The sequence below is a fragment of the Thermobia domestica genome, chromosome 3 (assembly GCF_964235325.1).
Source record: "Thermobia domestica chromosome 3, izTheDome1.hap1.1, whole genome shotgun sequence".
Taxonomy (NCBI): Eukaryota; Metazoa; Arthropoda; class Insecta; order Zygentoma; family Lepismatidae; genus Thermobia; species Thermobia domestica.
Genome location: NC_137456.1, coordinates 304,688,902 through 304,716,667, shown reverse-complemented (window position 1 = coordinate 304,716,667; position 27,766 = coordinate 304,688,902). Strand labels below are relative to the sequence as shown.

The 27,766-nt window shown below is 36.0% G+C and overlaps 1 protein-coding gene across 1 annotated transcript in view; it reads left to right on the top strand.

The window, feature by feature from the left end:
• The first annotated feature begins 1,615 nt into the window (after window positions 1-1,615).
• LOC145682274 (uncharacterized) overlaps window positions 1,616-27,766 on the top strand; it is a 47,682-nt gene continuing 21,531 nt past the window's right edge. Inside the window, exon 1 of the mRNA XM_081753853.1 lies at window positions 1,616-1,723. Within this exon, the coding sequence (XP_081609979.1) occupies window positions 1,635-1,723 (89 nt within the window). The 5' untranslated portion in view covers window positions 1,616-1,634. The remainder of the gene's footprint in view (window positions 1,724-27,766) is intronic.

The following is a 27,766-nucleotide window of genomic DNA, read 5'->3' as shown; positions in this document are numbered from 1 at the left end:
GAGTTTGGAGAACCAAGTTCTATTCGAGAATCAGCCAGATGACAGGAGGAGAAAATACTTCATATTCCAAATCATCCTAACAACGTAGAACGTCACGCAGAGAGTAGCATTGGAACGGAGTCATACTTCAATGCTCATTTCGTCTTTCATCAGCTAGGAGATTCAGCTTAAAGGAGCCGAGTTCAACACCGGAACAACGAGGGAAATACACCAGTTCATCCAGGTATGTGTAGCACCGATTCAGTATTCAAAAGCTCAATACTTGACCGTTTCTGTACTCGTCTGGCAAAATGAATCTTAATATCCGTCATTACTAACGTTCTGAAATCTTACAGTACACTCTCAAGCATAACGAAATACAGTGTTTTTATTTTAATGAAGTGGACGTATTTTTATTTAATTTATCCCCAAATGAGAAACCTTTCGCAAGTTAATATCAGTGTTTATCCCACTCATTCTAGATGGTGAGTGGAAGGCGCCTAGTTGCACTCAACTTTGCATCCCCAATTAGGTACTGAGTGGCTAGGTTGTCAACGTCCTTTCTCAAACATGTTGCATCACTTCGGTATAGCTTGACGTGACATTGTATTTTCACCATACACTTCATGCAACTGCCTATAAATCTCAGTGCAGTTACACGCCCTTCCCCTAAATATCGAATCACTGCATGCATTTCCAATTTGGAGTCCACTTGCAACTGTTGAGACATGTTGTATCTGATTGTCAGAAAACCTGCACTTGCCTCGTAAAAGCCGCTACATTACATTACACGATACAGGTACACTCATGTCCAAAATGATTGTCGCATATCTATAACTGTCTGCTTATAAGAATATAATTCGATAATGATTTTGCAGGGTACTTTTTTAATATTGATGCTATGTGTATAATCGGGAAATGTATATTTGTGGTAAATTTCATAGGAAAAGAATTATAAATCCGAAAATTAGAATGAGTAAAACAAAATGTTGCTAAATGGGCAAGAAAGTTTTATTTTCGTTTTATTGTTCTTATTTACTTCTCTTTTGACATGAAATTTTCCAAATACATTTCTTTGCCGATTATACACATACTAACATTATAAGAAATAACGGACGAATTCGTTATCAAATTATATTCTTACAACAACATAATTTATAGACATGCGACAATAATTTTGGATATGAGTGTACATGTCTGCAATCGCCTTTTTTACCGAAAATATTTAGAAAGAAGTGGCAGCTAACTTTCTGACTGACGCACGTAATTTCAAATTTCCATAAATTTAGTTTGAGGTTTAAATTTTTCTTATATGTGTATAGGTTCGAAGAAAGACAAGCCACACGTTCTAACTTTCGAGTAAACTGGAAAATGGAGTTTAACATTCCCATGAAATGCAATGCAATTCACATATATAAGAAACTTTCCGTGATACCAAGAGGTACATTTCCTAAATTAAACTAAATAATTATTCTTCTGTTGTGAAATCTCCACCTATTTCAGCTAGTGGCGCTTATTATTGTTCTCCTCCGAACCGCAGAATTGTGAGTAGGTGTGTGAATTATGCTTCCTCTGTTTCATTCAAATTGTTGAACCTTGTTTTGTTTCTAGGTTACACACTCATCGTAATATTACAACTATTGGTTATATGAATAATGTCGAATTTCGTGGAACGTATATTTCTGTCCACTGGATTTCATGGCTTCGCTGAAATTGCTAGACCAGGGAGATCTACTGGAGAAAAGTAAGTAGCTTTATCTGCATTCAATAATACGTAGTGAATATATTATTTTATAGTTTTAAAATTAAAACATAATACAGAAACGTTAATTGACGTGAAGTTAGTGTAACATCTACAATCAATATTACGTGCATTGTGTTGACACTTATTGGCACTTTTGGTAACATGAACTGCTGAGAAATAGTATTGCAATGATTCTTTGATACTAACTTGTTTGATAACTTTATATATTACTCATGATATTCACTGTTTTCAAAAGTATTGCGTATCATTGCAATTGAGATGTGGAACTTTTAACGTTATATCTTACTATGCTTACATATTTCATTTAGCATTACTTCGTGTGATTAAGGCATGAAGTTTTTCTTATTATTTTAATATCAACATTCAGATGTATAGTGAACGTATAAAATTATAAAAGGAAGTTCCGAAGTTACTAAAATGCTTCTTATTAAAAAAAAAATCGTTATTAAGAAATTGCTGTTTGAGTTCTTTCTGACTTCATATGGCTAACCTAAACATGTGTACTATTACGCAGGTTATTTTTTAAATACGTATTAACAGTAGCGTAGCCAGGATGTGTGTTTGGGGGGGCCCAAGTGCTGTTATAGGTATATGTAGAAAAATTACAAACAAAAAAATATATAAACATAAAAATATATAAAAAATTACAAACATCGAAGTACCAAAGTACATTGCCGGACCTATTTGGGGGGGGGGGGCGGCCCCTCTGGGCCCCCGCTTCCCTACGCCACTGCGTATTAACATAACTAATATGGTTTAGGACAATCTTGATTACAAGAAGTAACATAATTGTGTTACATAAAGATAATTGTAAACAACTTTGCTTTACCAAAACTACTTTATATCTTTCCATGTCCGTCCATGCGTCCGGGAAACGAAAATCTTTTTTTTTTTTTTAAAAAAATACTCGAGCAATCGTCTTGAATTTGGTCAGAATGTAGGGGATTAAAAGTTGGGAATCTAGTTCGCTTCTGGAGCTGATACTCAAACTTGTGGTGGTCAAAATGACAATTTACATGTTTCATCGTTGGTCGCTATAAAATGAAATGAAATCTTTAAGTTTAACGTCCCACGGTTATGCCGGTTAGCCTAAAGGAGACGATGATGTGAAGTGAAGTAATGGAATGAGAAATGAGTGAAATGAAGAAAGTGGGAGGAAACAGGAGAACTCCGAGAAAACCCACGAGCACGGTGTTTGTCCACCATAAAGTCCATACGGCGCGAGATGGATCGAACCAGGGACCCCAAGCACCGGAGGCGAACAGTCTACCACTGAGCCACCGCGCCCCCCTTGGTCGCTATAAAGCAGAAACGAAAATAGATAAAGAATCAATTCTCTACAATATTGATTAATCCTCCCTAGAACACACTCCTTCTCCATTAATAATTATCTACTAAAATTAAAAGTGGTAAAAACCCACTGTATCTCCCGGTTACAACATTCACGTACTTCGACACACACACACACACACACACACATATACACAAAAGAACTTAAAAAAATGAAACCGTTTAGCATTGTAAGAATTGCCACCACCATCTCTCTAAATACTCTATTCAAACCAGGAATTGAATCAACGACTTCCTGTTTCAAATTGATCACAAGTTACAAACTGTTAAAGTGTGTTAAGAACTGGCTGCAAGTACTGGCCACTCCCTCACATTCCCGCATGCATGTACCTTGCGTAAGTATTCTTGACTCAAGTAAAGGAGTTTTACTGGCGGCCAGTTACTGTATCTTCTGGATTTAATTTTTGGGTTCTTATGGATTTAATTTTTGATCGCAAGAAATTAATATATCAGTTACCACAACATTGCGCTTTAAAAGAACTTCTCGTAAAGCACTTTCATTTTTAAACTTGTCAGTGTATTCCTCATGTCGCACGTTCCATAACAGTTCGTAGTTTTGAAATATATCCAAAAAAACGTTATAATGTCATCACTCCCCCACTTGATAAGTTTCTTCTTCTCAGGAATAACCACAGACATATTTAATTAGAATGTTTCACGACAAGGAAATCAATTTTTACTTGCGACAAGTGCCTACTGGCCGTAAGTACAACGTTTTGACAAAAGAGTTTTGGGCGCCAGTAGTCGCGTGACCGACCACATGACGCGCTACTTGCCGATCGCGCGCCAGTAAAATCAAACATGTTCTGCCCACCAGTACCTACTTGCCGGTCCAGTAGACAGTACCTCTATAGACGAGGAAAGTAGGTGGTCATTTGTTGCCGGCTATAGTAGCTTGCCGCTAGTTCTGGTCTTCTACTTTCCCCGTCTACAAGGACCTTAATATAAAGCAAGAAGGTTTTTTTTGGTAATCAATTAAGCGTCCACAAAATAGATTACCTTGTTTAACTCAAAAACAAGCTTTATAAACGTTCCTCAATGAGGAAAATATCACGAAACGTTCTTCAAGTTGAGGCTACGTCATCGGTTTGATGAATGGTCCCGATTTACATTACATTTCTTCTTTACCATAACTTCTAATTTCCAAAGAAGTAAAGATGACAGAGATTATTTTCACATTCTTTGAATTTTATCAACACATGTAGAATTAGACAGTTCTATGTTTATGTTCCATAACTACTAGTTTATTTTCTTATATTCATATGAAAAATTTGTGGTTAATTGAGCAGGCGGCACTAGCCGAGTGACCTCGGGCGTTCGGCTTCTGATCATGGAGCGCAATCCACTAGGGGTTCGAATTCCTCTGAAGAGCAAAGAGGTGGGAATTTTAAATGTCCTCAGTATTTCTGTGTTCGTGTTCCTGTAGTGTTTGGAATACCTCGAAAGGACATGAGGTGCCAGTTGTGAACAATACTCCGGTTGGGGCGACTTGTTTAAAAAATGTGAAAGCAGGAAGCATCTATTGCAGCTACCTGGGTTCAAATCCCGTCGTGGCAATTATTAATTTTTCTGTATGGGAAGCTAATGTTTATGTAATCGGTATTGTAATCATGTTATTCATATTATTATTATTATTATTATTATTATTATTATTATTATTATTATTATTATTATTATTATTATTATTATTACCACAGAAGGGAAGAAAAGTAACATAGTCGAAGGTATTCATAGGAACAGAAAAATATACAGTATGTCAGATGTTTCTTAGGTTTACACATGAACGCAACAATATTATTACGTTTATGGATTTACAAATAGAATTATCATTTTATGACAACAAGAAATGGAATATAAATATTTGTTAGCTGATAACAGTAATCATAATCTTGTGCTGGCCGAAGTAGATATTCAACTGAAAAATGTAGGCAGAAGAAAAGTAGGTAACAAAGTGTTGAATACTGAAAAGTTGAAAAACGAGGAAATAAGAAATCTTTTCGCTGAAAAATTCGAAGAAAAATGTTCAAACGAGGAAAGGATAGGCGCAGGTAGTATGCACGGTGGGAACATATTAAAAGTTGCTTACAGCAGGCTGCAAAAGAAGAAGTAGGTTACCGCGAACACAAAACTGCTAAGAAACCATGCGTTACAGAGCAGATGTTGCAGAAAATGAGGGAGAGGAAGATGTGGAAACAGGTTGATACAGAAGAGGGCAGAAAGATGTATAGAAAGTTAAATAATGAATTACGAAGAAAAACAGACAGAGCGAGGGAAGAGTTTTACAAAAGAAAATGCGAGAACATAGAAGAATTAGAATGAGTTGGGAAATATGAGGAAATGTACAAGGAAGTGAAATCTATGGAATTTCGGAAAAAAACAAGGGAGTATTATGATGGCAGTAGAAAATAAGAATGGGAAGGTAGTCAGCGAGAGAAATGAGGTCATAGGAAGGTGGAAAGAATACGTTGAAGACTTATATGAGAGTAGGGATAGACCGTGTAGCCTAAATGTTGAAGTAGAAAATGAAGTAGGCGAGGATGATAAAGGATTTAGTATTCTTCAGGATGAGTTTGAAAAGGCTATATCCGAGATTAGAAATGGAAAGGCAACAGGAATAGATAACATACCAATCGAATTCATTAAAAATATAGAAGACAAAGGAAAGAAAGAATTGTGGCGACTATGCAATGAAATATAGGAAACAGGAGAATGGCCAAGAGACTTTCTGGAAACGATCATGATACCGATGGCTAAGAAATCGAACCCAAAGAGATGTGAGGATTATAGAACTATTAGTCTCATATCTCATGCAGCTAAAATTCTGCTCCGAATACTGAAGAGAAGGTTATACGGAAGAACAAATAAAGATGTTGAGGAAGGGCAGTTCGGGTTCAGAAGAGCCAAGGGCACAAAAGATGCTATTGGATTATTAAGGGTGATCGGTGAAAGATTTATAGAAAAACGGAAAGAGGTGTATGTTGTATTTATCGATCTAGAAAAGGCTTTTGACCGCGTGAATTGGGAATTGTTGTTGGGAGTTCTAACAAAGACAGGGTTGGAATGGAAAGATAGAAGACTCATAAGAAACTTATACATGAACCAACAAGTAAGTGTTAGGATAGGGGAAGAACTGACGGAAGAGAGTGCAATTGGAAGGGGAGTTCGACAAGGATGCTGCCTCTCGCCAACACTATTTAATGTCTATCTAGAATTGCAGACGATATGGTGCTTGTTGCAGAATCTGAAAAGAAAATCAATAAAATGTTAGAAAAAATGAGAAAGGGCTTTAAAGAATATGGGATGAAAATAAATGTTAGAAAGACAAAAGCCATGGGGATTTAAACGAAGGGGTCTGTGTCAAATATAAAAGTAGGAGGGGAGAAAATAGAACTATTGAATAGTTTTCGATACCTGGGTAGTGTTCTTAGTAATGACATGAAATGCGAACGTGAAATAAAAGCAAGGATAGGAATGGCGAAAGAAGCCTTTAAAAGAAAGAAAATTCTGTTTTGTGGGACCTTGAGCAAAGAGTTGAGAAAAAGACTCGTAAAATGCTTCGTGTGGAGTGTTGTACTGTATGGGGCGGAAACGTGGACATTACGCAAAGGTGACGAAAATCGACTGGAAGCCTTCGAAATGTGGGTGTGGAGAAGAATGGAAGGAATTAGTTGGGTCAAGCGGAAAACGAATGAGAGAGTGTTAGAAATGGTGGGTGAGAAAAAAACAGTTTTAGACATTATTAGGAAGAAGAAGAGAAACTGGTTGGGACGTTGCCTAAGAAGAGATTGTATCATGAGGGACGTCCTAGAGGGTATGGTGGTGGGAAAGAGAGGGAGGGGGCGAAGGAGACTACAATTAATGGATGATATTAAAACAGAAAGTTCATGCGCGAAGACGAAAAGGTTAGCGGAGGACCGTGGAGCATGGAAGCTTCTCAGCTGCGGCAAGTGACCTGCCAATAAAGGCAGAATACCTATGATGATGATGATGATGATGATAAGAGTAATGCATTTTGTTTCGCCCTTTTTCTAGGTAGAAAGGTGAGGTGACATCTTAAAAAGGATCATTCTCGTGACTAGAGCTGTAAGTTCGATCACTATTTGTAATTTGTGCACATCTAGGAACAATTTCATGGAACTCGTTTTTGGCCCATACTACAGCAGTAAGGATTTGTTTAACCCTTATGTATTCATCAATTTTTGTCCCAACACGTTACGTTGCCAGATTGTTACGAAATTAAGGTTGATACGTATGACTTAATTTTGTGTTGTTGGCAGTTCACCTGTGAAGGAAGTCGTCTCAACTCTTAGACCCAGAGAAATTGAACATTTTTCATGTTAGTATACATCAGAAGTATCAAAATTGCAAATTATAAAAAAAATCCTTAATTGCCTCAGCCGGAATCGAACCCGTAGCCCCAGCACAATGAAACTAACGCTTAACCCACTAATCTAAGTCATCGCCGTTCTGGGAGAAGGAAAAAAAACTGTTTGTACAGTGAATTCAATAATTACATACTTCTACGATTCCAGTGTAATAATGCTGAAACTTTTTGGTTTCAGTCATGATAAAATAGTAAAGTATTATGCAGAAAGAATAGTCCAGAGAATTCAACTTTAAATTGACAACTCTTATGTACGGAGGCCTTGCCGTATGCTCTCGCCTCGGGCTATGATTTTCACTGCACGGCATTGGACAGATACTCATATTGATTGGAATCTGGTGTTTCAGGGCACTGTATTATTTTTTAAAAGTTAACTAATTTTAAAAAAAACCTTCCTCAGTATCTTGTTTCCTTTTTTACGCGTTTTACTCACTTTTACAGTGTTTTCCAGTAACTCTTTACGAATAGGGACAAAAACACAGAAACGTTGAGGACAATAAGAGTCACAAACAATATTCGCGCATTTTTCCCTTGCCTGAAGTAAAACAATAAAATGTGGTGAACATGCAATTTTTGGTCTTACATCTTCTATGTGTTGTCAAATCCAGAGTTGGAGTGGGTCATTGGATCAAGTTGATCGAGTTTTCTGAGTGGGTTAGTGGGTCATGGGTCAACAGCATGTGACCCACTGCGACCCGTCACCTACCGTGACCCATTACGCCCCACCACACACCATGACCCACCACCCACTCTGACAGGCTGATTTACTCTGCTCACTGCATTGTAGACAGCATCTCAACAGCCTATTATTTTCACTCTCGACTCTAGCCATAGAAACTAAAAACACGTTTCTGATTGGTTGTAACTAACGATTGTCGAAACCTTATGGGGTATGTTTGTGTATTATAGTAGTAATAGAGGAAAATTGTCAAGTTGTTGGAATTGAAGAAGAAAATTGAAGAAGCAGTTGAGGTTAAATTTATATCATGGCAGTCAAGGTGGAACAAAACGAGCTCTGCGGGGCTTCTACCCCGCTCTTCCTCCTCCTCCTACTACTACTACTACTATTACTACTACAATTACTACTACTACCACTTATACTGTGGATTCTTATAGCAAAACTGCACACGTAACGTCATCACTTTTTTGAGTATTATTTTCATCTTTAATGAAAAAAATGTGTTTTGATAATTTAAAAAATAAAATATAAAAGTAAAAATACTTTCCTTAGCTCGGGTTTGAACCCACACCAAAAGCAATTCCAATTACTAGCCCATTACGCTGGTACGCTCGGCCACGAAGACCACCAATAACAGGCACTTGATTTATGCTATATTTACGGTACGTGGCGAGAAACGGATAACTCCCACTTATCAGAACCGCGTATTTAGCTCCTGTAAGTAGGGTCGAGCGTAAATTAAAAATATGCTACTGAACAATGGTCAATTTGTCTACGTTTTATTTTCAAGGTCTCCATTTTCATTTTTCCTTTGTTTCTGTTTACTTACCTGTGATGAGTATCACTAAGTAAAAAAAGAACTTGAGTCATATTTGGATATTGATATTTGAAATTGTAATAATAGAAATGGGACGTATACTACTACTTGGGTTTCGGGATACGCAGTCTGTGAGTTCTAGTGGAGCTAGCTACTGGAAAAAGTACAGTTTTGAACCACTGTAATATATAAATTATTATATGAAAAAATTGAATGTAACTATGTGTGCCTAATCATCACAGCCAAATTGCAGTCAAATGAAATTACTTTTCGTATATAGTTAGACCTTAATCCAAACTGGGATGTTAACATATTGCTTTCATTATAATAATATCCTAAGGGATAAGGAGATCCGAATTTTTGCGAAAAAAATGAATATCTCACAAGCCGTTAAATTTACAGAGCTAAAATTCAGTATATTAACTCTATTGAAAATGAACAGAACGTTCCTCAATTTTTTTTAGAATTCACCTTTATGGGGAATGGCGGCACTTTCTATATATGGTAAATTGATAGTTGGTTAGTTTGTAAAAATAATCAAAAACGATTGATATTAGTTGAGAAAAAAATACAGTGCTTCGCACCACATATCCGTATATGCTTACCATGCGCTTTCTACTATAATAATTGCTGAAGCTTGTTTATTATATGGAGAGCTTAGAGCAGAGGTCAATCAATCCATAAAGTTGTGAGAAAAATAGACATAAAATTTGTAATGTTAGCTTCTGTTCGTTGGTCTACTTTTCTTGATTTGGGAGTTTCAAATTTCATCCGTTTTTCCACTAAAAAGTATTTATAATGCAACAAGGAAATAATTAGACCATGACAATTTAATTGAAATTCATTGTAATTTTTCCCATGACGAACACTTAACCATTTTATATCGTAAAGATCAGATCCACCGTTATTGTAAAAGAGCGGTGCTTGAGCGATTGACCGTAGAAATTCAAACTCCGATTAAGTAGAATTTCCCAACTGGTTTTATTACTCTTTAGTCGCTAGAGAAGAGGCCGTGGATCATGTGTCAGAGTTGATGACGATGTGATTTCGTGGGCCAGAGTGGGTCACGGTGGGTGATGGGTCATGGTGGGTGGTGGGTCAGTGGGTCGTGGGTCAAGTTTTCATTGACCCACGCCATCTCTGGTCAAATCTGTAAAACCAAACCGAACAAAGAGCAATATTAATACAGAAAATGCTCAACATCTTAGCTATTCATGAAATAACTATTGCATGATCCGAGTTACTTTAGTATATCCACAAATAATTATTTGTCATATTTTACCGAAATACTACATGCCTTTTCCGACAACCTGATACTTTAAATGTTATTAATACGCAAAGTTCATTGATCTCATCATTATTCACTTACTCTCTTATGATCATCAAAACCTTTAGGGCACTTCCCGTAGATATAGAAGGGTGAAATATAGTATCCAAGCTTGGTGTAGCGTGCATGTTAACAAGTAAAAAGCAGTAGGATGATATTTGCAAACCACCAACAAAAGAGTGTGTTGATTATTCAATAAAAAGACTTGAAATCCAATCTGAAAATTCATAAAATATAAAATATGTAGCCGAATTTTCATTATTATTATTATTTTTATTATTATTATTATTATTATTATTATTATTATTATTATTATTATTAATAATAATAATAATAATAATAATAATAATAATAATAATAATAATAATAATAATAATAAAGGAATAACAGAATTACAATTACAATTACATAAACACTAGCTTTCAATAAAGAAAATAATAAATGCCACAGCGGAATTCGAACCCATGTCACTATAATGGCAGTTCTCTACTTTCACACTTTGCCATCGATTGCTCATACAAAGATAAGAAAATAAACTAGTAGTTATGTTAGGTAAACACAGTACGCACTATTTGTACACGTGTTGATATAGTTTAAAGAATGTGAAATTAATTTCTATCCTCTTTTCTTCTTTGAAAACGATAACGTAGCCTTAACTTGAAGAACGTTTCGTGATATGTTCCTGATTGACGAAGGTCTATATAACTTGTTTTTGGGTTAAAGAAGGAAATCTTGAGTAAGTCATTGCGACACTCATAAGGAACATCTCATTATACGAGCATTAGTATTTTGTATAGTCTTACATACAACGATTTTAACTAGCAAATATTTTAGATGAAAGATGAAGTGACGCGGTAGGTAAGTGGTTAGCGTATTGAACTTCTATTCGGCGGAGCCGGGTTCGAATCTCGGACAGGTTGAAACTTTTTCAAATGTTTCAATTTCAATACATACTCAGTGTGACAAGCAATATCTTCTCTCCTCCAGAAAGAAAAAGATGTTGAAATAATGAGAATTGGAGAACAATTTACTCAACGCAGGCAACAATTTACAAACTTATTCCCTGCAGTTGTTCTAGATTTTATATTTTCAGCTACTTTCAAGCATTTACTGATCCATGCGTGGGTAGTATTTTTATTTCTCTAAACATACAGTATTTAAAGAAATAATACATTACATACACAGCAATATTGAGATTAACATATGATTTTCATTGGACAACACGCTCTGAACCAGAGCGATTCATCTCAGAATGGAGAAATGTTTTGTGCGTCATCTACTCACAATTTTACTTGCATAAAGACTTGACTTAATGCTACAAACAGCTGTCTGTGACGAGTAAAGTTACGTGTAAGTTGGGTTGCATCTGTTTAGGTGTTCTCACAACTGCATGACCTGGACCCCAAGTAATGGAATTATAACAGTCAGGGGTCCAGGTACTTATGTGAGTGACTGTAAACAATCACAGCTGATCGATCGGAGGGTAATACCCTTTCTTCGATACTGAGAAAAAATTACTCAAAATATAAAGTGAGATATGCACAATTATTAGGGTCCATTTAAAGCTTGATATCCCCAATAGGGATTGGACACTAGAACATATGCACAGAGGACATGACTTAGCTATGAAGAACTATTAGTTCTGCGGTCAATAATGGTTTAAAATAAAATATAAAGACGAAATGTTATGTTGTAATATGATACTACTCATTCATTTTTAATTACACACAATTTATTTTGAGATTACCGAGACGTAACCAAGAAGAGATCGAGATTTTGTCTTGTGACCGAGATCGAGACAAGTATGTTCTAATCGAAAATAAGATCGATTCCATAAATTTGGACATGAGACGAGACCGAGCTAAGGACTGATTTATTATGTTTCGTATCTCGTGTCAGACCCGGATCTACGAGGGGGAAAGGGAGGGGCATTTGCCCCGGGGCGCAGCTGGTTGAAAGCATGTAGGGGGCGCCATTTCGAGGCAAGATTAACACTGGCAACTTTGGAAGGCCGTATGAACGATGATGAAATGGTTGGTTGAATGAAGACAGTGGGAGGAAATCTGAGCTGAAAAATGTTCTCGCAGCATTTGATGAAATTATAACCACTTCCTCTAATTCAGAAGTCAAATCAGTAGTCTAAAACTTAATGAAACCAATCAAAGATCTGATATTTGTAAATTATTTAGTATATTGGGACTCAGTTTTGCATGAAATAAATAGAGTTAACAAAGAAATACAGAATAAGCAGCGTTTCTTTCAGAAAAAAAATGTTCCTTCGGGGCACACTTATTATTCTGAAGGACACATATTATTTTCACACGGTACTATTCTATTTATTATTATATTATAGACGTATTATTTTGGTCTCCTCCGGAGGGCAGTACTCCCCTAGAAACATGTCTGGAAGAAACACTGAGAATAAGGATTTGACTCTGCAAAGGTCTCTTGATTTGTTATCTGATCTTTTGAACACAATCTCCAGGTTCAGAAGATTTGACAGATATCTGTCTTAAGCGGAGGTTACTGTTAATTTGATAGATGTGGAATATCAGTTCAGAGAAAAGTGTATCTTGAAAAAGAAGAGAAGGTCAGGAGAGGATAATGCAACACTTTTCACTGAAGAGGATCGCCTTAAACAATCTTTCTTCAGAAATGTTAACCTCTTACGGGAAGAACTCTTTACTAGAATGGACAGGCTCAAAGAAGTACGCAAGAACTTCAGCTTCCTCAGAGGAGGCTCATTGTGTAAAATGTCTTCGGAGGACCTAAGAAAATCGTGCGCGGATCTCGTTTTGAAATACCAAGAAAATTTGAATGCTGTAGAATTATGTGAAGAAATTGAGAGTCTTGATGACCAGGCTGCTGTATTCTTGCCGGACCTCAAGAAGTCTATCCCAAGGAACATACTCGACATAATTACCGAAAAGGCGTTCAAAGTATCTGTCCAAACGTCTCAGTGTCTCTTAGAAATTTTCTTATCCTTTCATGCAGTATGCCAACTTGTGAAAGAAGTTTCAGCAAACTAAACCTCATTAAAACATCTCTCAGATGTGGCAACATTAGTTACAGAGAACAAGGTTGCTCAAGCAGATCGCATGTTAAAAACGAGAAGGGAATTATATAGAATACCGTTATTAATAGATACTATAAATAAAAATAATTGTTCTCTGTATTTTTGTTACACATAAATGGATGTGAAAGTGTAACTATCTACCTTAAACGTAAGCATATTAGTAGAAGAATTATCTACACACAGGTGGAAGGACCATACATAGAGTGAAGCCAATATACGCATGCGAGAAAAAGGCAATATAGACACGCGAAAAGTTAATATGCACATGAGAAAAGCCAATATATACACGAGAAACGCCAATATCGCATGAGAAAAGCCAATATCACTTGAGGAAAATTAAAATACATAATTATCAACGTACAGGTGGAAGGCCTACACATAAAGTGAAGCCAAGCATACAACTGAAAAACCAATATACACACAAAGGTGGAATCATAAAATAAGTCAATGAAGAAGAATTTCCTGAGCCAACAGAAGAAGAGGAAGCTACAGGTTATCAAGTTAAAGGTCCGTATTTGTAGAAAAATGTTTCTAAATAACCAAATAAGTTCTGTCGCTTTTTCACCCAGCACATTCAAACATCGATATGTCACCTACCAGTAAGACGTACCTGGAAGATCAAAAATAGTCCCCATCAGCATCGACGATCTTCTGCCAACGTTCTGGAAGGCCATGGATTCCATCGCGGTAGTACTTGGTGAATCGTGAAGCGAAAAAGGAATCCAAGTGCATTTTGAACCTTTACTAGGAATTTGAACTGGCATCCTCGAAGGTGATTGTCCAAGGAATTGAACAGGTGATAATTAGACTGTGCAATGTCCGGGGGGTATGGCGGATGCAAGTGTTTCCCATCCAATTCGTAGAACGGTATCCGGGTCATCTTAGCCACGTGGGGTTTTGCATTGTCCTGTAACAGGAGGGCCTTTTTGCAATTCAGAAGTGCTGGCTCCAGAGTTTTGAGTTTTTCTTGAACACGGCTCAACTGATGACTGTACGTAGTTGCATTGATGCTCTGACCAGTTGTTAGCAGTTCCCGATGCATGATGCAGCAAGCAGTCCACCAAACACATAGGAGGACCTTCTTCTGGTGCAGTGCTGGTTTTGGCTATTTTGGAACATGTTCATGGGATGCTAACCAATGATGACGGCACCGTGGAGCTTCGTACAGGATCCACTTCTCATCACATGTCAACACTTTGTTCACAAATGGCTCCTTCCTCAGACAAGAGAGCAAAGAAACACAGGTGTCTGCTCGCGTTGCCATCTGGCCCGGAGTCAAATCATGTGGGATCCATCTACCCAACTTGTAGTACTTCTCAAGTTGAAGGAGGTATTGCCGAATGGTTTCCACTCACACTGAATTGTAGTCAAAGTTCCTCACATGTGTGGCCACTGTTCGCCTCATTTACTGCCTTAAGATCTTCATTTGGTACATGTGTTGGTGTTCTGACACGTGGTGCGTCTTCCCGTCCTTAAACTTGTTAAACCACCGCTGCACTGTCCGCATAGTCACGACACCCTCACCAAAGACATGGCATATCATCCGCTCCGCTGCAGCGGCCTTTGGACCCCAGTTTGAAGTGGTACAACATACCAAGCCCTTGTGACGCTAAGTGGAGGTACTATGTTCACTTTGTCTTTACGCAAGTTCACGGTGTAACTGATCTGCCACAACCAGGTAGTATGTTGTATATACCCAGTGGCGAAGGGTGGTAAGAGGCCCGGCCTACCTATTTACTTTCAGACATTATAATTTATCATTATTTCATATTTCTTGCACAGAATGCATGATATTTTCTAAGTTGAAAAAAAAAATGTTCGATAAAGAAATCGTGATTGGCACCACTGCTGGGAGCCTCACCGAGCAGTGTCTCAGGCGGTAGTAGAACTACCGCCAAGCTACTCAGAAAATCCCGCGAGAGAACGTGTTGGTAATAGCCTGCGAAAGAGACCGGCCTCAGCGCTTATCGACTTTCGTTTCTACCTACTAGGTTTTCTCGAGACCTTCGATTTCGATTCGATATATCAAACAGATAAAGAGCAAGATAACATGGGCTCCATTCCGTTCCAACTTTGCTTATTTTTGCGGACTCTAACGCAACGCAAAAACTGGAACAAGCAATTCTAAAGGCACGACGCCTACTGTCGCAAACTAATACCCCTTTATTCCGTTGCGTTGGCGCAAACCTGTACGATATCAGACTCGTTGAGTTCAATCGAAAGAATGTGTATTTTTGAGATATTGTGAGTGATACTGTTTTCTTACATTTGCAAAAGTGAATGAGAGAAAATGTCAGTAAGTGGAGGATATGAATATACGTAATATAATTCCTATTAAAGAATCTTCTATGTCAGTGGTCTTTCGAAAATTAATGTATTATTAAGGAACGAAGACCAACGCCAGTGTTGAAAATAGAACAGAGGGCAAGAGTGTTCTGCATGCATTGGTACAAAAAGAAAAAAAATATATTTGTAGTTGTTGAAATAAAGAGCGGCGTATAAAAATATTTAAGTCTGTTTCTGTTTTTAATATTTAATATTTAAGTCTGATTTAATTTTTAATTTTAATATTTAAGTCTGATTCTGGGAATTAAGTGACACACAAAATATCTTGATTGAATGCTTGTCATGTGTTTTGAACAATATAATTAAAGACAAACTTTTACAAGCAGTGTTTGTTTCAGTACATGTAGACTACACAACATATGTTTCTTGTGAAGCACAGATAATGTGATAGTCCATCTTTCCTACCCGATCACGCCAATTAAAACAATTAAATTGCATTATGGCGAATTAAGATCATCTATGAGTCACATACGTCAATTTCATTATGAAAAATGAGATCCGGACCGAATAAATGCTATCAATGTACTACAATTGCATTAAATTTGTGAATTCGTCTTCTTACATTTCTGTAGTAAAATATTTATGTCTAATCTTTCATTTTACTATTATTATTATTATCATCATCATTATTATCATTATTATTATTATTATTATTATTCATGTGTTAACGTGGGTTCCTGTCACCACGGCATGGCGTGTCCTCAGGTTGCGGATCGAGGAGAAGGCCTCTAGATATAGAGGTTAGCTGCGAATATACTGAATAAGCAGTCGCGGACAGCCGACTAGGAGTGGTCCTCCAGCTTGGGGGTTTGGGTAGGGCTAACAACCTCATCCTGTAAAAAAGAGCACTTGTTCAGAAATATTCTCAAAAGCCTCGGACAAGGACTGATAACTTGGCACGACCTCAGCAAAAGAAAATGGACATTAGATTTAGAACATGGAATATTAAGAGTCTTTATAGGGCAGGCGCGTTAAAATCCGTAACGAGAGAATTAGAGAAACACAGGATGGACGTAGTAGGAGTTCAGGAAGTTAGGTGAGAAGGAAATGGGACTGAGAATTCCGGAAATTTTACGTTCTTTTACGGGGAAGGAAATAAAAATCACCAGTTAGGAACAGGGTCTTTCGTTCATAAACGTATATTACCAGCAATTAAACGGGTTGAAATTGTTACTGATAGACTTCCTTTTATTACTCTTAAGGGACGGTGGTGTGATATTATTGTTTCAAATGTACATGCCCCAACAGATAAGGATGACGATATAAAAGACAGTTTTTATGAAGAAGTGGAACGGATATTTGACCAACTCCCGCGATACCATATGAAAATTCTATTAGGGGATTTCAATGCGAAGGTAGGACGAGAGGATATTTTCAAACCGATTATAGGGAACGAAAGTCTGCATAAGGAAAGTAATGACAACGGTGTTAAACTCGTGAACTTTGCAATATCCAAAAACCTAATCGTGAAGAGTACAAAATTCCCATATCGCGACGTTCATAAATACACTTGGACATCACCAGACGGAAAAACACACAATCAAATTGATCACGTTTCAGCAGATAGAAGAAGGCAATGATGTCCGGTCGATTAGAGGGGCTGATTGTGACACTGACCACTACGTGGTAGCAGTGATAATACGAGAGAGGCTATCGTTGAATAAAGATAATATTCATTGTCCGAAAACGGAGAGATTCAATTTAAAGAAATTAGAAGAGAACCAGGTAAGAGAGAAATACCAGGTTGAAGTTTCGAATAGATTCTCGGCCTTAGAAGATTCGGAATGCACTAGTGTTGAAGATACCTAGATTGAAATTAGAGATAGCATTAAAATTTCAGCCAAAGAAAAATTGGGACACGCGGAAATACGTAGGAACAAACCATGGTTCGACCAGTAATGCATAGAACTAGCAGAGAAGAGAAAACAGGCAAAATTACGCTGGCTACAAAATCCGAATGAAATAACTACACAAAATTTCGCAGATATCAGGCGGGAAACTTTCAAAACTTTTAGAACAAAGAAACGCGATTTTCTGAAAGCTAAAATTAAGGAACTTGAAGATAATAGTAAAAATAAAAACATCCGGGACATGTATAAGGGAATCAATGAATTTAAGAAAGACTATAAACCTCGTGCTTTTATATTAAAGCAATCTGACGGTGCAGTTCTCACTGACACGGATAGCATCTTAAATAGATGGAAAGATTTTTTTGACGATTTACTTAACACGCAACCAAAAACTAGTGTGCGTGGAGAAAAGGTGATACACACCGCAGAACCGTATATTTCAGAACCCAACCGAATAGAAGTAGAAACCGCTATAAAGAAATTAAAGAAACACAAATCTCCGGGTGTAGATGAAATTCCGGCTGAGTTAATTTTAGCTGGAGGCGGAAAATTGTGGAACAAGATACACAAACTCATTCTCCTTATCTGGAACAAGGAAGAATTGCCACAAGAGTGGAAAGAATCAATCATTGTTCCAATTCACAAGAAAGGCGACAAAACTGAATCGAGGCATTTCTCTTCTGTCAACATCCTATAAAATCCTTTCAAATATTTTGTTAGCAAGACTGACCCCATACACAGATGAAATTATTGGAGATTATCAGTGCGGATTTAGACGAAATCGCTCAACTATCGACCAGATATTTACCATTCGCCAAATACTCCAAAAAAAGTGGGAATACAAACCCCATTACATGAACTATTTATTGATTTTAGAAAGGCGTACGACTCGGTTAGGAGAGAAACATTATACAACGTCCTTACAGAACTTGGAATACGGAGAAAGCTAATTAGGTTAATTAAGATATGTTTAAATGAATCCCAAAGTAGAGTCCGGGTAGGAAAATATTTGTCCACGAGCTTTCACGTCGAAAATGGCCTGAAACAAGGAGATGCGTTGTCGCCATTATTTTTTAACTTTGTTCTGGAATACGCTATAAGGAAAATCAAAGATAGCAACCAGGGCCTAGAGTTGAACGGTATTCACCAGGTTATGGCATATGCTGATGATGTAAATTTAATAGGGGATGATAGGAGAACAATAGAAAGAAATGCAGAGATCTTATTAAACGCTTGCAGGGACATGGGTTTAGAAGTAAATGCAGAGAAAACTAAATACATGGAAGTGGGTCTGGACCGTAATACAGCAAATTATGGATGCGTTAAAATATTAAATAATACTTTTGATAAAGTGGATACTTTCAAATATCTACGATCAATATTAACAGAGGAAAATCATATTCACGAAGAAATTAAATGTCGACTAAAAGCAGTGAATTCGTGTTACTATTCGGTTCAAAATCTCTTGTCGTCGCGAATTCTGTCGAGGAATTTGAAACTTAAAATATACAAAACGATAATCATGTCTGTTGTTCTGTATGGCTGCGAAACATGGCCACTTACTCTGAGGGAAGAACATAGACTGAACGTATTTGAGAACGAGATCTTGAAACGAATATTCGGACCCAAAAGGAACGGGAATGGGGAATGACGGAAACTTCATAACGAGGAACTACATAATTTATATGGTCTACCCAACATTGTTAGGGTCGTCAAGTCTAGGAGGCTTAGGTGGGCAGGTCATGTAGCTAGAATGAAAGAAAGTAGGAACGCTTTCAAAGTCTTGACTGGAAGACCAATCGAAAAACGACCATTAGGAAGACCTAGGCGCAGATGGGAGGACAATATTAAGATGGATCTCGCAGAGATAGGAATACAAAGTAGAAACTGGATGCAGTTAGCTAAGGATAGAAGTGAGTGGATAGCTTTTGTGAACGCGGCATTGAACCTCCGGGTTCCATAGGCCATAGAGTTAGTTAGTTTAGTTTTTATTATTATTATTAGTAGTAGTAATAGAACATTGGGCCTACCCTCTTGAAACTATCAGCCTTCGGCACTGTATATACCCTTACCAATAACTGAGCTTCGTCTTTTCTCCATTCACATTCAACTCACGGTGTGAGAGCCAATGGAACATAGACCTCCACAAAAAACGACAGAAGTTTCTTTGTTACCTTTATAGCTTGTTTGAATTGTTATGTACTGTATTTGTTTTGTCTTTTATATTACAATACTAATATTTGCGTTAAAATCAGAAGGACATTTTACAATAGGTCCCAATACATGTAAGCCCTATATAACGAAGTTGCATCTTCTACAACTATTTATTTCTTACGAGGAATATCTTGAGAATTTTGTTTCCAGTATAACAGAGTATTTTATTTTCGTGTGTTTCGATTAGACGATAAAATGACTTTTAATACTTCGTATGGCGTATTTATGCTTTTTTTGGGGGGGGGGGGGATTTGCCAACTTTGGTCCACGGAATGTGAAAATTCTGCAAGATATTTCAATTACATTAATATAGTAAATAAAATTTCGGGGGGGGGGGGACTTAAGCCCGGAAGACCTCCAAAATACGCCATTGCTTGTATGTGAACACAAATTTCAGTAAAAGTTACAAAAGAGAGAAAGATGACAAACAGTTTAATCTTATAAAAATATGTACTTTAAGCTTTGTTCCAATTTCTAACAAAAAGTATTTGGACTTAGGCAATGGCGTATTTAAGATTTTGTTTCGGGAGGAGCTTTGCTAACTTTCGGTGGGGGGGGGACTTTGCCTGAAAATATGAAAATTCTGCAAGATATTTCATATACTTTACTATAGTAAGTACGATTTCGGGGGGCTTAAGGCCGGAAGCCCCCCTAAATACGCCACTGGACTTGGGAGGAAGTGGGCGCCAGAAAAACTTCTTTGCCCCGGGCGCAATATTTTGTAGATCCGGCCCTGTCTCGTGTAACGGTAATGTTCCAAAAAGGGGGAGAATAATATTAATAACAATTGGAAAGGACGGACAGATGACAAATAGAGACATTGAACTTTCAGTGATTCACCGTAGATGTCAGTTTTTCTTTGGTGACTGGAAAGAATACCGTATCGTGCTGCCATCTAACGTAAGAAAATGCAACCGATTCCGCTGGGTATTTCAACCTAGGTATAATTCTGGCGTGCGTGTGTGAAGTCGGATAAGTCAGAAAAAGCATTAATTGAGAAAAATGAATTTCGAAAGTTTGGAAAATCTCAGTAAATCATAAAATTTTATTTATTTATTTAAATAATAAATAGTAATAGCCACAGTAATTTTATTTATTTTTATTGTTATTTTAATACAAGAATAATGATTTTACACCTACATCTCAGCAACTTGAAAAGTTATTTCGGCATTTAGACAATACTTGAAAAATCTACTGCAGTTCAAGCTTGGACTTATCCGACTTTACACAAAAAATAATATGACTTGTCGTACTTTACACAAGATTTGAGGCACGGTTTATGGAATGTAATTTATGCTTTTGTTTATTTTTATCGCTTTACTTAAATATTTTCCAATGACATTAAGGACATAGCTGTATGTTTTTCATACAAATTTTCTTTAAACAAAACTTAAAATAATAGTAAAATAATAATAATAATAAAGATAAAACACTTTATAAACTTAACCGATTGAATCAGTTTTATTATGAGCTCATCTGTTAAAATATGAATTGTTGATCTACATGTTGCTACGAACTTGTTTATATTTTGATATCTGTAAAATGTGTTCTTAAATGATTTGCTCTAATTAAATTACCACTTTGCATTCCACTATTCCTTGCAAAATTCGAAACTTCTTTGGTAATATAACATAAACATGAAAAAAAAAAAAAAATAATGCACTGAAGCTTTAACGTCACTGAACACACGAATAATATTAACAAAGACTATGCTTTAGGAAGAAGCTGCACATCATGTTTACCACAATATTACTAAAATGACACTTGTAGATTCCTACTCTTCTTAAATGAAAAATATTCTAAATTCTTTACACTGATTATTTTTTCACGCTGTATAGCTCTAGCATTTGCAAACTAAACACTTTCTGCTACATAAAGCACAAAAACTTGGGAGACATAATGCACAAGTACAAAATACATAATCATTTCTGCAACACACAATGCGAAATGAAAATTGTAATACAAATAAAAAGAGTAAAATGAACACACACTATTTGGATAAAAAAAATCAACCAAATTTCAGGGCACAACACAATATCACCACACTAGGAATATAGTCTCCCATGTGTTCATCTCCAACTGCATCAGGCAAAGTGTTGCGGGCATCTGTGCTTGTTTTCAGGTTCCTATAGAATTACCAAAAAGTCTCGGAGATGAATGGCAAAAGATCAAGTAGATCCTTCTTCTTTTCCACCGATATAGGATTTGGTCCATTGTAGCAAACCTTTGGTACAAGCTTTCTTGTCTGTCTCCCTCTCCTCCTGAAACTGACCTTTCTGAAAATTCCGTCGTTGTTCAGATGTGTTTTAAAAGAAAAGCTGTCACGATTCTGCTGATCGAAATGAAGCCACTCAATGTCTCTCCAAAAAATCCGTTCTCCTTCCATGTCAGTTTTTCGTAAAATTAAATCCTGTTTCAGTAGTGATGAGAAGTCAAGGAGGTCTGCAGTTGACATTTCTGTAACAAGGAATGGTGTTTTTCTGCCTGTAACACGAACTAATTGGGCCCAATCATGTAGATGATGTATTGGAATTCCATACTTCTTCTTTTTTCAGTTAAGCTGTGGTCGCCATCACTTTCCATATGAGTGTGACCAGGGATTAAAAATTTATGATCGATGGATAATATATTTGGATTGTTTTGGATAGACACCATACACATTACAGGCAAGAATTAGAGTACATTATTACGTTACGTACATTAGGTTCTAGCATCAGTAAATACAGAAAGCTATTTCGTTGGCTCCTCTTGCAGCCTGCCCTTCATGCCACATGAAACAAATCGCTTGTTGCGTTTTACAGTTATGAACTGTTAAGTTGTAAGTCCAGAGCTGCCTCTTGTAGAACGCAATGGAGTTAGTAACAACTGGTGTCGGAGGGCACTGTTGAAAATTGAAAGTGAGGGTAAGAGTATCTGGATCGTTCCGTGATATTTCCTTATCTCTTCTTTTTTCTTCGTATCTGCCTTTTCAGTGTGCTTTTCCCATTCTTCTTTCATCATTAATCTATCGTTACCTTCGGACAGTTTCATTCTCATTTGAAATTTGTCACATACAGGACATGTATCAGTTTTATTTTTTATATTGTATAGCTATATTAAATTCATGAAAAATAGACTCGTAAATTCTACGACTCACGGGATTCTCTGGATATTGCTTTTTTTTAAAATTTCCTGTATAGATATAACAAAGTAAGTTGACTTCGTAAATATGTTTTGTCAGATTTTTTTCGAGTATAGTGACTCTCGTAAGTTGGTATAGAGAGGATGGGCCTTACGCAGAGTCGTTTTGGCGCGTGATTAGTGGCATACTAAAGAGTGCTACTAACATATGTTAAATACAGTAGTCAGGCCCTTAGTATGATGCTAACCGTACGTCAAAAGACTCTGATAAGGCGGAATATGTCTTCTAACTGCTTCTCTTGTTTGATCTGGCAATTTAAAAATTGCTGGATGTTTCCCTCTCATGTCTTGGTCTGGAATTCCAGATACTTCTGTCCGTTTCTTTTGAATAATTGTTTCAATGAAAGTCTTTGTTTCACCGAATGTTTTTTATAGAACACGATTTACAAATTCCCTCAAGTTTTCCATTTATACTTAAATTGTATTTTACAGTTATCTGTCTATATCTGTCAAGATCATTTGTCCGTATTCTTGTATTAGCCTTATCCCGAATATCGATCAAACTTGAAATGTACAGAACCCGTTTATCAAAGCTTCCCCCATTCCAATAGTCTTTGTGTAGTTCTACTCTGTATTCGTCTTTTATTCTTTCACTACACTTCAGTCTGCATGTTCCTAGCGGTTCCATAGCTTTTTCCTTCATTACTTTTCCTGATTTTGGTGTGTATTGTTTTCCTGTGTTTCGGCTTCTTTTCTTTTTTGTTGTACTTTTCTTGTATCATCTTTGCTTCCTCTCTTTTCTATCCCTTCATGAACTGATTCGTTCGTTTCTTTCTTAAAACTAATATCTTGAAGTTGGCTAAAGAGACCTTGATTACATGTAACATCTTGATTAGAAGTTCTTGTGGTTCTCCAAAAATCTTTACAGGGTGTCTTATAGCGCATTTCTTTATCTCTTACCATAACTGTACTATTGTCTTCTATTTCGATGTTTTCTTTAGAAAATTGACGTTTAATGTTCTTTCATCTTTTTATTCCACCACTCTTCTTTCTCTCGTTAATAATTTTCTTTTCGTTTCATCCACGTTTTCATCTAAATCCGAAAGTGTTTCTGAATAGTTGTTTGGGTTAAAAAGAGGATCTTTATCGCTGTCATCAGAACAGTCAATTACCTATCTTAAGTTATCCGAGTCTTCTATTTTGTGTTTTCTAGCTAACGCGACAATCACCTTACTCCTGGAAAACATTTCTAACAACTGCTGCTGTGGAGTGTGCTATTAATTCTACGTAGAGAAAGAAAGAAGTAAGTTTTCCGACCGTAGTCATATTAGTGGTTAAATAACGCTTCGAATGAAGGATTTCTATTGTATTGGCGACGGCTTTATTAGAAAGTCTTGAAGTTAGAATTTCCTTTTCAGTTTTGCCTTTCAAAAGCTAGCTTTAAAAAAGGTAACAAAACATGTAAAGGAACCGACATTTTATTTTGAGCTGTGTTCTTATTTTCAATCTAAAGGAAACTACACGAAGCTTTGTTGTATTATTACTATAATTGTTTTCGGCTTGTAACACGAGTACCGGTATATCTCTCGCACCACCTGCAAGCAGAGCAAAATACTCTTATATACACACACACTACGAAAATAATTTTCTTTCAAGGATAGAAGGAATAATATGAAGTTTCATTCAAACCTATCGATGCAATTTAAACGTATTTGGACACTCAGTATACCACACAATCAGGTGTAAAATCGGACAAGTCATTCAGTCTTTACTTAACCTACTACCCACACAAAGTAAGAATAGTGCAAAGTCAGACAAGTCACGTAGTTCTGACCTTAAGGTGGATCACTAGGTGTTCTCGGTGCTATGCTAAAAGCTGCTTGAATAGTGCGGCGTTGCCAGATAATGTAAAGTGTTTACTGATGCCAGATAATAAAGAAAGTAATCATGGAATTCTGCTTGGATATGTACTGGAGAAATTAGATTTCGATCCTTACCGCAATTCAGAGCTAAGTTCCATTTCTCGAACTGCAACTCTAGAATCCAGGAATTTTCTTATTGTGACTACCACAGTAAACGTATAAATTTGGCAACGACGCATTATGGCCTTCTGCGCAAGTTCCTTCTCAAAATCTATTTCCTCAAATATAGATTAATATTCAAATAAAATGTGAAACATAACACGAAAAACGGAAAAACAATATATCCATTTCATAATGAGATCGTTACTTTAAAATACTTTACACATACAAGTAAACATTTCTTAAAAGTGAGCAGTTCTAGTAAGATCTAACAGTACCATCTTGTGCCGAGTGCCATCTTGTGTGCTCATTGTAAAACGAATCAAATATTTTCTTTTATTTGTTACCTTTTTCGATATCACAATACACAACCAAATGAATCAGTGTCTTGTGTTGTAGCAGAAACATAGCTCTAACTTATAGTACAATATTTATAATAATTAACGTTTCATTGCGCAGTAGTTAAGGGAACGAGCTAAAATATGTACTGACTTCTGGGTGGTGATCCACCTTAACCGCCTGTACACGCGCAAAATATTTACTTTGCCTATTTGTCTGTATATGCACAGTTCCACATCTCTCTTAAATATGAAGTTATGACTTAGCCGACTAGACACAAAGATGCAGATTATTATTATTATTATTATTATTTTTTTACGTAAGACCTTACTAAAATCTCAATTTCTCATATTTTTTTTTGACTTAATCGACTTTACACACGCACACCACAATTGTCGTGTTAACATGGTGCCAATTTGTTCACAGTGGAACGATATAAACAAAAGTGAAGTTTAAGTGATAATTGTACGTAAAAAGGTTTGTACGATTGTGCGGAACTATGGAGAATAAGGAGTTGGCCTATGTAGAATATTTAAATTTGTAATTACAACTGCTTCATTTTCATTTTTTTTTGTTGTTTAGTTTATTTGCTCCTTTTGATATTTGCTTTAATTCCACTTATGGACGTATTCTTATTGCCCATACGTTACCAAGTGGTAGTATTTGAATTGTGTGGTATAATTATATTGGTTTGCACAATCCTTTACGAAATTAATAACATAAAATGTGTTAAATTCTTTGAAATGTGCCACTTTGTGCAACATGAAAATGGATTCTATACGACATTAAAAAATCAAACGCACCCTTTCGATATTCCTATGTTTGTAGTTATGTTCGTCTATTTACTTGTTGAATTTGTTTAGTTAATTTGTTATAAATTAAATTGTTAAATTATCAAAAGGAAAATTTATATTCGTTACCCCAGTTCGAGCAATAAGGAACTACCTGAACTTATTAATCTAACCTGTAAGTAATATAGTGTTTTATGCACCTACGAGAGACGCCGTTACACTCTGTATCATTCTAGTTCTATGTTCAAACAGATTCTGAAAAAGCCTAATGGTTTAGATTTGAATATTATATTAATATAAAACATGAAAAAGACTGAATTGGTAGAATTTGTAGATTCAGATATGTAGAATTAAGATAAACACGCCTAAGTATATCGGTAAAATGTTTAGAGCCTATTATTATTATTATTATTATTATTATTATTATTATTATTATTATTATTATTATTATTATTATTATTATTATTATTATTATTATTATTATTATTATTATTATTCACATTCATTCAAATGATTTAACGTGCTGACCATACATTGTTTTCACTTGCAATACAACTTCTATTTTCAACATAGAATCCGTGTAGAATAAAGAAAGTAAGATATTGCAACACGTGCTATTCCAACTTGAAACAACACTTCTAGAGTAGATTTTGCGTCCTATACTATTGCTGTACTGTAACCAGAAACTATTGATATAAGAATTTTACCCCTGGTAAGGTTGTTTGCAGTTTAATAATAATAATAGTAATAATAATAATAATAATAATAATAATAATAATAATAATAATAATAATAATAATAATAATAATAATAATAATAATAATAATACAAGCTCGTTTAAAAAATATATTGAGCGTTTTGAGCATGTTGAACATGTGGTGACGCTATTGTCTCAACCCTCGAAATATACCAGTTACAGTAGACTAGAGATCTGCACTGGCTTGGGCCTACAAAGCATAGATCATTTCGGGCTCGGGCCGGGCAGGGGCCGTAAATATTTAAATATACAATCATATTTCTCGGGCCTTTTCGGGCAGAACTCTGAAAATATGCTGTACAATGATATTTATCGGACTCCTTTTTTTTCTGGAGAATTTTTAAAGCATATTTAAATTTATAACTTGAGATGTCCATACTAAAATTCTGATTATCATTAGACGTAAGCAATTGAAAGTAAAGCTGTGTAGTGGAGAGAAAAACAGAAATAAAAATGCTTAGCTTATCTGTGAGTCAAAATACTGTTTCTTACACTGAATTAAAGAAAGAAAAGCTTTCAGAACAAGTTGTCTATTTTTCTTCTTGAGGACTACGTTAGTTTATATTTGAGTTTTTTTTATTATTTATTTGTTTTGCTGATATGTGAAATATTTCTTTCACAATTTCTTCACAAAAATATATCATCCTCATTTTCACTTGTAAAAGGAGAAATTAGCTCTAAATGTTTGTCGAAACTGAATTTTAACAAAATGGATGTCGAAAGTATTACAAAATTACAAAAAGGAGAAAATGTATTAACGAAAAATAAGTGCTACAAAAGTAAACTGGAATATTAAAAAGCTATAATTGTTGTAAATAAAAATACAGTTTTGCATTAATTATTAAGTTTCTGTAATTCGGGCTTATTTCGGGCTCATTTGACTATCACACAGGCTCGGGTCTAAAGGACTCGAGTCGGACCTCATATTATAAATTCACTGGCCCATGCAGA